The sequence below is a fragment of the Mangifera indica genome, chromosome 20 (genome assembly GCF_011075055.1).
Source record: "Mangifera indica cultivar Alphonso chromosome 20, CATAS_Mindica_2.1, whole genome shotgun sequence".
Classification (NCBI taxonomy): Eukaryota; Viridiplantae; Streptophyta; class Magnoliopsida; order Sapindales; family Anacardiaceae; genus Mangifera; species Mangifera indica.
The window spans coordinates 8018276-8030390 of NC_058156.1; the positions used below are offsets into that span (position 1 = coordinate 8018276).

The window sequence follows — 12115 nt, forward strand, 5'->3', positions numbered from 1 at the left end:
ATTAATTGGGTAATAAGTGGTAGTAATTAAGATTACATGCAAACTGAATTTATTTAAGATTAAAAATAAGTTTGATTTGAATAAATTTAAAATAAATTTAATTTGAATTAATTTGAATTTAAGTTTCAGCCTGATAATTAAATATTTTTTAGCTCAAATTTGAGGTTTAGAGGTGTTCGACTTGTTAAACTTGTGAGTTTAAAAAGTTTTGATACAAGTAGAATAAGACAAAATCATTTTGACCAATACGTAATAAAACGATATTATTTTAGCTCTTCTTTGCTCAACTATAATACAGAGTCAAAGTTAAAATTCAATTCAAATTCAAATTTAAGTTTGATTTAGTTCAAATTCAGTCTTATGGTAATGTGCATTTCATTTTTTTAATGTCATTTGTATCATAGACAAAGAATATAATACATGGATCGTAAAAATCTGAAGCTGCAAAAACTTATACACAAATTTCATACCTACCTAATTGAAAAATCAGTGGAAGTGTTGTGAGAATGTGAAACACAGTGACCAACTACATGCTATAGAAGAATCTCAAATGGAATGACTCCAAAGTGACACACGGCCGTCACTTTCCACATCCTCCCAGTTCACATCGTCTCCAGCAAGTAAAGGAGGTGGAGAAATTAGAAGACCAGCTGCCATCTCCGCCAGCAATCCCGGCATATCAAACAACGCTTCTTCATCCATAAACTCAACATTCTCCGGCAAACAAGTGTTTACATGTTCAATTGAAGTTTCATCAAACTCATGATGAGGCCTAAAAGCCTCCGCTGCCTCAGCCGCAGTCTTTCTTATATCCACCGCATTATTTGACGCCGGAACCGGCAATCTCCACGCCGAGTCAGCAAAATTTAAGCACGCTGATTTCCCCCGAAGGGCCAATGCTGCCACGTCATGCGCCCGCGCTGCCATTTCTGGAGTTGGATACGTTCCTAGCCATATACGGGTTTTCTTATTCGGCTCACGCAATTCACAAACCCATTTGTTCTTATTTCTCTGCCTCACTCCTCTGTAAACCGGATGTCGAGTCTCCTTAAAAACTCTCCTCCCCGCTCGCTTCTTCGGCCTGGTTGTGGCCAGTAAATGCCCCTCCACATCGGATTCACAAACTCGCCTAGATGAGCTGGCGTCCGATAGCGTTGACGACGATGACTCCTGCTTCTCCAAGGAACCAGATAACTCCATTAAGGTTATTTCAAGTGAGTATTTTGAGTTCAGCTTGATTTCTAGGAAGTAAAGTGAGGGAGAGTCTACACTTATATAGATTTTGGAGTTGGTAATGACAGGTGGCGCGAATCGCACACGGACGCGGAGTCGGACGCAGCTTGATTAAATTTTAAATGTGCTGGCTGTCGAACCACGGTTCTAACAAAGAGAATTAAAATTCAGTTTGACTCTTTGACTAATCGGCCTTTTTAAATTTATTTGTGTACTTATCTTTGAATACAGTTTAGCATTAGCGTTCAGATTCCCACCTATGAAGAAATATCACGTGGAACTTACACAAGTGATTGGTCGACTAATTCTAGGTTATCATAAAGGACAAACCTGTTCAATGAGAGTATTGATATTGTATTAATTTAAATTTAGGATTAAAGATTATTAATTCTAATATTACTCAAATTATAATCATATTAAAATTTTTTGATCTTAACATAATTTTAATTATAATAAAATTATACATATACATTTTTAATACATAAATAATTTATTATCATATAATTAAATAATTTTATTATCATATTAAAATCTTTGATTTAATCATATGATAATATATCATCGTATATCTAAATTTTATATATATATATATATATATATATATATAGAGTATTATTTTTTGAATTATCTTTAGGTTAATTTGACACCATCTCAATTAACCTGAAATTACAACTATTTTAACTCTACTGGATGAATTTAGCATTTCACTTTATTTTCCCAAATTAGGGCAATCTATAATTAACAAAACACATAACTTAATATTTTGTTTTGTTTACAATAGTCTAAATAAGTACATAGTAACTTCCTTGAAAACAAATAAATAATCGTAGTGATCAAATCTTGTTCCCACTATCTAAAAATAAAATAAAATTTTAAATAAAAACTGGCAAGGATTGGAGAAGCACTACTAGATACAATATGTAAAGATTTACAATAAAGTGACATATATTCTTCCTCCTAAGTTGTCATCTTTTGTTAGTTCAATGGTGATGAAGAACATCAATACATGATATATTAAAAAATAAGATGTTGTGTTATAATTTAGATAAAGATTGTGAAGTTGTTTCATTAATTAGTTGAAACCGTCCTTTGTTGAAGAAATTAACCTAACACATGGTTAATGTACAAGGAAAAACATGTCACCGACAAATGCCTTACATAATTAATTGGTTGGTAAAAACAATGAGTTAATAAGCGACACAGTCATAACTTTGTGTCTCCACAAATTTTTGTAGAGGTGCAAAATTTAGTAGTTCTAGCTTTAGGTTGACAAATCAAGTTTTTGGTTAATCAACTTAATTGTAAGGTTATAGAGTTATGCATACAAAATGTGGTAAAAAAATGTCGGTATGTATAGAACTCACTTTTATTGCCTTGAAATGGTTGAAACTGACACATAAATAACAAGAAGGTCATTCAGAGACACAGGTAGGACGTCTTTGAACTTTTGGAGTCATATAAGTTGGTTCACTCCACAAATTATTCTACAGTAATATTTTTTCCAAATTATTTGTGTCAATTTAGGTTTTTTTTTTGTGTCAATATGAACACAACTAAATTTAGTTTGGGTTGTGTTCCAAGTGATTTGAACTAGATTTCATACCCAAAAAACTCAACTGTAATCTAATATATATATTTTTTTGATATTATATTATGTCAAGTTATCCGATTGTATTGAAAATGATCAATTTTAAGTTAAATTAATCTTGTGGTTGCATGAATGAATCATGATTAAGTTGAACGGGTATATAATATAGTGTAATTAATTATGATGACATATTTAAGAGGACCGACACTTACAAGGGCGATACTAACATAACTAAAACCAGATTTTATATATGAAAATACCATCACCCCATTTTACGAAAACCCTAATGTGTATTTCATCAAACAAATATCAGAACCAACCATTACAAATTTTAAACATCTCATTTTGACTATATCACTCACATTTCAACTTTAAAATCTGAAATCAAGGAAGAAAATTCATTATATCCATACATTTGTATGGACATTCAAGTTGTTAGAACTGCAACTTTCATTTTAACTTTGATTTTCATTTTGATACTTTTAAATGTATTAGATAAATTATTATAATATAAACTTACATTCAAGTAAAACTATTAGTCGATACACTTAAAGACATATTATTTTGTTATCATCAAAATAAAAACACAAAAACTCTTTGAGTCAACACTTGTCTCATACTCACTACTGTTATAACTAATTTCTAACCATAGCGTATTGGAAGTCATACATGTTGGTTTAGACATGGAGAAATTTCTCGAGAAACTCTTTCGCCGGCAGGAACATAGCATATAACAACACTTTTGCCCTTATATCATTATATTGCCTTTAACAAAGTTAAGTTTTGAGCAAAAACATATAATTTATGCATTTAGTTGGTGTAAAAGTGTTTTAAGGCCACACTTCAGATAGGAAAATGTAAGTCACTCTGTCTGTGATAAGTGTATGAAGTTAATTTCTTTTATACATATAATATATAGAGATTCATGCTTGCATATAAATTTCTAAATCATAAAATCACAATTTAATGTATAAATGTTAATTATATGAGCAATGTTATATATATTTATTTTGAGTACAAAAATAAATGCATGTTTGTATATTGTTATATAATTGAGTATTAATTTATTTTTAATTTAAAATTATTCAATCATTAGATGATATACATCAAATATAAATTATATTTGGTACAGATAGTTTAGTTACAATTAATGTTTTAATAGGATTGATGATCAAACCAGCTATCTCATTGGTTCATGGTTTAATCAGTTTGATCAAGAATCGACTGATTCAATTTATTATCAAATTATAATGAATTTTTTAAATAATATCATATTAACCAACAGATTTTGCTTAAAAATTTACAAAAAACAAAATCAATCAAGATACGTAGACCTATGATGATTAAAATATATCATTTTTAAGAAGTGACAACTATTTACCTTATTTCAACAAAACAACTAAATAAAAAAATGTCTCTATCTTAAGATACAAAAAAAATATATAATTGTGCAAGTTATTGTCTATAGAAGATATTTCAATAGATATGAGATTTTTTTTTCATTTTTTTTTTGAACTTATGTTTTTTTCACAGATATTTAGAAATATATCCAGTTTAATCTAAAATAATCAAATTATTTAAAAAAATTAAATTTTCTAAATATATATTAAATTTTGGTCAAATCCAATTCTATTAATTTTGATTAGTTCCCCTAGTTTATCAATTTTGATCAAATTAATAAATAAATTATTTTTTAATATTAATTGAATAAAACTTAGAATTGGTTTTTGATTCAATCAATTGAATCAATGAATTTGGTCTAGTTTTCAAAACAGTAGACCGAATAGAACTTAGCATATGAATAACGCTATAATGAATAAATGTGCCGCTCTCAAACTAGGAGTTTGACTCTTTGACTAAGTTTGTTTTATTAATTTATTTTTGCAGCTGCCTTGTTGTGCAATTTAGCGCTACGTTCATCCTTCGGATGTCCCCGTTTGAAGAAATGACACATGACAGTGATTGGTCGACCACTTGACAATATCGTCATAGAAATTGTCTAACTCACCAAGGAAATAGGTTGTTGCCAACTATTACATTATCGTGAGTTAAAAGTCTGGTCGCGTTTACCTCGTATTAATTCAAATTCTGGGTAAAAAATTATCTACCTTAATTTGACTTAATTAAATGGTTCAAAATTGTTTTTTATTTTTACTTTTTTTCTATGTGAATTTAGTATCTCAATTTTTTTTCAAATTACTCTAATATTATTAACAAAATATATAAACAATATTTTGTATTATTTACAATGATTCAAATATTTATATACTAAGATTCTTTAAAATAAGTTAATATAATTTTAATAATTAAATTTCATTCTTACTACTCAAAAATAAAGTAAAATTTTAAATAAAAACCAATAATAATTGTAGTAAGCATCACTACATTGAGACACAATTACATCTCATATGTAAGGGTTTACAACAAAATGACATATACATTCTTCCTCGTTAGTTGTCATCTTTGGTTAATTCTATAATGGTGAAGAGTGTCGATACATGAAATATTGAGATGTCATGTCATAGTTTAGATGAATGTTGTGGAGTTGTTTCATTAATTGCAATTGTCCTTCGCTAAAGAAATCAAGATGAGCGGTTAAAGCTATAAGAGCATAAGATGTCATTGACAAATGTCTTGCATGATCAATTGCCTAGTGAAAAGAACAAGTCAATAAGAGACATTGCAATAACTTTATGTCTATGTAAAATTTTGCATAGGTTTAAAGATTAGTAGTTTCCAACTTTAGGCTAAAAATACGGTTTCAAGTCAATCAACTTAATTGTGAAATTTTAGAGTTTTGCATACAAAATGTGGCAAAATTTGTTGATATGTATAAAACTCACCTTTATCACTCTTGAAATGGTTAGAACTAACGCAAAATTAACAACAAGATCATCTAAAAATATAGTTAGCACACATTGGTACTTTTGGAGCACTCAAGCTGATTGACTCCATAAATTGCTTTTGTAAAGACAGTCTACTATTGTTTTCAACTACTAAAACTTGTTCATTAATATTCCCCCAATTTGCCACTAACAAATTCTTCTACTGTAACATTTGTCCAAACATTTGGGCCATTTTAGGTTTCTTTCGTGTCAATCCATATATATTCTGATTTAGTTTTGGGTTGTGTTTAAAGTGACATGAACTAGATCTCATTCCAAAAATAATAATAATAATAATAATAATTGATCCTAATTTTTCATGTTGTTTGTTACGAGTTAACAAATTGTATTAAAAATTGTCAACTCTAAGTCAATTTTGTGATTGCATGAATGAATCATGATTAAGTTGAGAAGGTATATAATATAGTATAATTAATGACAATTTAAGAGAGTTACATATGAGATTGATTAACACTCAAGGGATTATACCGATATAACTAAAACCCATATTTATATATAAAAATAGCATCACTCCATTTTAATAGAAGCTAATGTATTCCATTAAACAAACATCACAACCAACCCTTACAAGTTTCTCCAAAAGATCCTACCCAAGCGACTATGACAAATGTCCAATTACCAACCTATCACATAAGAAGTCTTTAGTATTTGACAAACGATAAGTGACACGTTAAGGCATTCCAAGATAAGGTAGAGAGAAGAACCTCCACTTAGTACGTAGTAAATTTACTTAGAACCTTCTACAAGGATTTTCTAATGGGTAATTAATTAAAATAGGCAAATGAGTTGTCGTTTATACATTTTTAGGCCAACATTTATCCATTTGACTTTTATAAGCAAGTGGTAAGTTTTATAGCCATTTTACCCCTAAGTTAAAAAAACAAAGTACCTAAGCCGAAAACGAAAATCTCAAACCACAAACCACTAGTGAATATCCTTGGAGTAGTACCCTCAAGCAAGTAGCAAAATTTTGAGAAGCGACAATACATCAACAATGGCTTTAGAGGTAAGTTAGCATTTGCTATTTTGTAGATTTGGGCTTATGTCTATTTTTGCTTAACGGTTGGGAAAACCCATTATGGATATTGTTTGTTGAGTGTTGTTTGATTGATTGAAATAGGATTAGACAAAATGTGCATCACTTGTGGTGATTTCCGCGGCGTTTAAGGTTTTAGATTCAAATTGGACATTTTATTATGATTTTTTATATTTGAATATTATGAATGGTAGTTGTAGTTTGGCCATTAATAACGTGGCATAGATGTCTAAAAGTGTAGCTGTAGGCATAACGAAAACTAGGCTAAAATCTCGTAAATTTGTAGGGAATCGTGCAAACCCCGCAATATTGCATAAACTATGCAATATCAATATTGCGCAATGTCCTGCAAACCGCATAATAGCTCGCAAACCACACAATATTGCACAACATTGGTCTTGTGCAATGTCCCACAAACTGCGCAACATGAATATTATGCAATGTCTCGTAGATCCCCAAATTGGGCAACGTCCTACAGGTCCTGCAGACTGCATATTATCATGTAACATAGGAATACACAATGTCACACAGACCCCACAAACCACTCAAAGGAATTGTTTACAGGATGTAATGTGTGCTTGCACTTCTAAATTTTAATTGGTTTAATTATTTAATGAATAGAAATTTACATTTAAAAACAAAATTTGCAGAAATTTTCAATTAATGAACAAGCAAGAAAGAGGCGATTCCATGATGCTGATGATTTTAGAGTTACGATCAATGTTTGTAGTCATAAAGACACGGTGAAATATATAAGGGCAAAACTAAATTCAGCCCAAAAGATGTTGTTCAGGCAAACATGTTTTGGACACTTTTTAAATCTTAAAGTATATAGATATAGCTCGACCTTATCATATAATGTACTCTTTTGGCAAATGAATAATGGTAAGTTGGGAGAGGTGTTTTGGTTTAGATTAAATGAGGTCAATTGTAGATTTAGCTCGATTGAGTTTGCTATAATGACTGGACTGAGGTTTAGTGGGGAGATGGATATAACTAAATACATAACAACAAACTCATCAAACTTTAGAGAAAAGTACCTCCTAGGTGCCAAATCTATGAGTCATGGTACTCTTAGTAAAATTTTTATGTTTAAGTCATGGGGAAACAATGAAAAGGATGTGGTCAAAGTAGCCACATTGTATTTGATACGTTATGGATTATTGGGAGCAGATAATCGAAAAGTGATATCAAAACTTATATTGCAATTAGTTGATGATTGGGACGCGTTCAATAGATTTCCATGGGGGATTAATGTTTGGAAGTTGATAGGAGAAGAGGTATAAAGATGTTATGAATGATCATCAAGCATATGATTCGGATATCCTAGTGCAAGGTTATGCATTAATGGGATATATAGTGGCATTTCAAGTAATCTTAGAAATAAATATTGGGTTAAATTTAAGTTATATTGCATTTATATTTTATGATTGATTATGTATTTCATCTCATAATATTTTTTTATGGGATGTAGCTATTGATAATTACCTAGTAATGATACATCCTTTGATGGCTGGTTACCACATATTTTATAGGATTGGGATATGGCTGACCAAGAAAACTTTAAATGGCTTTGATTGTTACTAGAATCTATTGAAGGGATAAGTCAATAGGTGACAGATTGGGCAAAAGATATGGGATACATCCCGTAGGTGAAAGTTAACAAAGTCAGACATATATTCAACAATATAAAAACGCAAATACTTTGACAATTATGATTATTTTATATTAACTTTTGGTTATTGTTTCTCCAGGTATACATTTTTATCAATTACAATTATCAACATTAGGCATGCGGTGAAATTAACCTCACAAATAATGGCTCAATATCAACACCTCCCATCTATTATTAGTGCCACTAGTTACTAGAAGGTTTAGGGTGATAACCTTAACATAGAGCCATTCACTCTTACGCGATGCATTGATGTTCCCCAACAGGGCATGACATTAGGTGATTATAGGGTCTTCACACTTATGATGATAGAGTACTTAGCCATTGGTCGTTCATTTGACTATGTAGTTGAAGACACAATCCATTTGCACAAGATGGGAGTGTCCAAGATTTTCTCTCATAGACACAATAATTGATTTATTTATACTACTAGGTTTATATACATTGTTTTTGCTTCATGCTTAATGTATATTTATTTTTTTGCCTATTTTGTTATCATATTATTTTATTATTGAAATGAAGTTTGGATAGATTGAATATATATATATATATATATATATATATATATATATATATATATATATATATATTGGAGTTTGTTTTTGGATACAATGGAAACATGAATGAAATATATAATGAATAATAAAAATAATATAGGGGAGACCATGCCAAATTTTTTTCAAAACATCTACCTTTCAATGTTTAACAAATATAAAATGCAATTAAATAAATATTGAGTGTTTAACAAGTTTAAAATACAAAAAAAAAAAATCAACAGTCAATGACAATATTATAATGTAACAATTTTTTAGATATATGGCTAATAGGAAAAATCCCTACATATATTCAATACCTACAACAACACAAAATAAAACATAATTGTAAAAAATTTTATTTCAAATTCCATGTTTAGTAACAAATTGATACTTGAATGGCTATGCAGGACTAACACACGATGTCCCTCGTCCTCTACTTGCCTTGAGTAAAGGATTCGTACAAGTTTTTTGAGTATGTCCATGCTTATGACACCGACTACAAATTAATTGGTGTACTTTCTCCCCTTGCAATAGCCTTTTATTGTATTATGACAATCAACCTGAACGTTGATATTGCATCGAGGGTGGAAGGACCATAAGAAGTTCCTTTGGATGTTCCCATTTAGAGAGATCTCCCAATGGTTCAACACTCTTTTTGTATACTATTTTCCAATACTCGATTAAATAATACTTGCTTATCCATTGATAATAGTTAGAAACGTTCAAGAATCTAGCCACGGCTACAATATGTGTATACACCATATATGACAATTGAAATTTCTTATAGGTACACTCCCTCGTAGAAAGATCCATTTAGCAACCAATTAACCAACACTGTGCACTTCATATCTATGCACAATAATTGGCTTGACAATCATGTTAGTTGATTTAAAAACATGACCTACCAATTTCTCTTCTACCCACGAAGTAAGGGATTAATACAAGCTTCTGCATGATCAAATAAACATTGTAAGTATACACTTCATCATTGTACACATAATTTGAAAAATTATATGGACTAGCCAAGTTATGTTGAGAATAAAACCATTTCTGCATGGTGGATCGCAAAAACACAAGTAGCATCATAACTAATAACTTACGTACGTGTTGTGTTAAGGCATTAAACAACTTTGAAATGTGTGTTGTCATTATATTATATTGGATACTGAAGAAGTAAGCACGAGCTCACCATCGATAGTAAATACCCAACAAATAAGTACCTACTAACGAATTTTCATCATTAATCATGTGCATTGCCTCCTCAAAATATGGTATTTGATAAGTTTTCTTGCTCTCCAAAACAACCCATTTATATGCTTTGTTTATTTATACCTATAGCACATATTTCCTTTTATATGATAGTTGGATTAATCATGGTGTGCATTTAGGAACACTTCTCTGACATAGTGAGTTATAGCATGGTGTCTATCTAAAATGATGGCTAAATCTGGAATGTCACTTATGCACCTATGTAACACTCTAAGGAAAGGGGTCTAAGTCATTGTTTCTTCCTTTCCCTCTACACCAAATGTCAAATAATAAATCTAGTTGTTTCTATCTTTGCCCACAGCAACAAACAGTGTACCCCAATATTGTTCTTTTAAAAATGATCCATCAATACAAATGACAAGACAACAGTATTCCTAAAATACTCTAATAAAGCACCCTAAAGTCATAAAGTCAAAATAAAATTGATTATCAACATCAATGTCAATGTATGCAATAGTGTCAGGGTTTCTTTGTTTCAAGTTGTAACAATATACCAATAATTGTCTGAATGACTCCTCGAAATAACTTTTAATCTCATTCAATGCACAATTCTTAGCACATTAAACTTGAGTATAAGAGATATCAATTTTACACTTATCTGCCACGTCCTTTATGATATCTTTCAACTTATAGACATAATCAACCGTCATAAACATAGATTGCAATATTTTTTCAAGTGCCCATTTACCTACCTATCTATGGTAAGGCATTATGACATCTCGAGGGCAAGTGTGGATTTCTAACTTTGGCAACACAAAAATGTTAGTGTTTTGTAACTTTACCTTTTATGTTTTTTATTTACATTGAGAATGTGCACATTTGATATCTCATTTTTTTTTTTGAACTTGCCACCTTGAATTGATAACCATTTTCCAAAGTATCCCTGTACATCATATCTATCAATACCTATTTACATGAAAATTGATCATTCACTTTGAATCTCTCATCTCATAGTGGAGTTGAATGTAATGCAATACTCTTGTTTTTCATATCCCTGTACGACTCTAGACTACTAAAAAATGGATTTGGAACTTGTACATTAATAAAAGTAAGTCTGTTATGCATTGTTTGAGTATCATGAAATGAACTTCCCCCAACTAACCCACTTAAACCAACATCTACATCATCACCACTATTGTTATCACCATCATCATCACCATCATCATCACTAACATCATCACACTCATCATTACCACCATCATCACTGTCACTACCATTATCACCAACATCATCATAATCACCATATTCTTCGTCATTCGATTGAAAATTATCTATTGGAATATTGCCTATCTCATAACATCTCTCTTGTGTAGCTTGCAAAGGTTCTTGTTGCCTTATTATTTCATCATATACCCTAATCTCAACACCATCACCTTTAGGCATACTTTTTGGTTGTGTCTCACAATATATGTTATCCAAATAATTAACCTCATCTATGGTTGCAAATGAGTGAACCCCTAATTGTTGTTCAGTTTGCTATTATTGCATGTTGGTTTTGACTTCTTTAGGCCTTGTAAACATCGTTAAAAATAACAAATTTATTTTATGTGTCCTAGATAGCCTCACATAATCGGAATATCAAACTAATTCTTTAACAAATATGGTAAATCACTAGAGGTGATTGGGTTTTGCATATAATTTTTTACAACGTTGTAACTTCAATCAATGCATAAACGAGAACACACTGCTTCTACGAATCCATCATAATTTATTTTTCTATTAATTGATACAAATGTCTGAACCCCACCAATGTATTTCAAACTGTTATTGCCTCCATCTGCTTAATATCCGCCATATCCAAATAGATATATTAGCTTACCCATTTTTATGGACACAAAAAATTTTATTTAAGTAACCTAAAAATAGAACAAACAG

General features: G+C 30.5%; 1 protein-coding gene across 1 annotated transcript; it reads right to left on the reverse strand.

Moving 5' to 3' along the window:
- Nucleotides 1–358: 358 nt before the first annotated feature.
- Nucleotides 359–1239, reverse strand: LOC123204190 (dehydration-responsive element-binding protein 1B-like). The gene has a single exon (XM_044620778.1). The coding sequence runs from the start codon at nt 1198–1200 to the stop codon at nt 547–549; it is 654 nt and encodes a 217-aa protein (XP_044476713.1). The 5' UTR covers nt 1201–1239; the 3' UTR covers nt 359–546.
- Between the last annotated feature and the right edge of the window lie 10876 nt (nt 1240–12115).

Excerpts from the sequence above, each read along its gene's own strand:
- LOC123204190 (XM_044620778.1), bottom strand. The coding sequence starts at position 1,200 with ATGGAGTTATCTGGTTCCTTGGAGAAGCAGGAGTCATCGTCGTCAACG.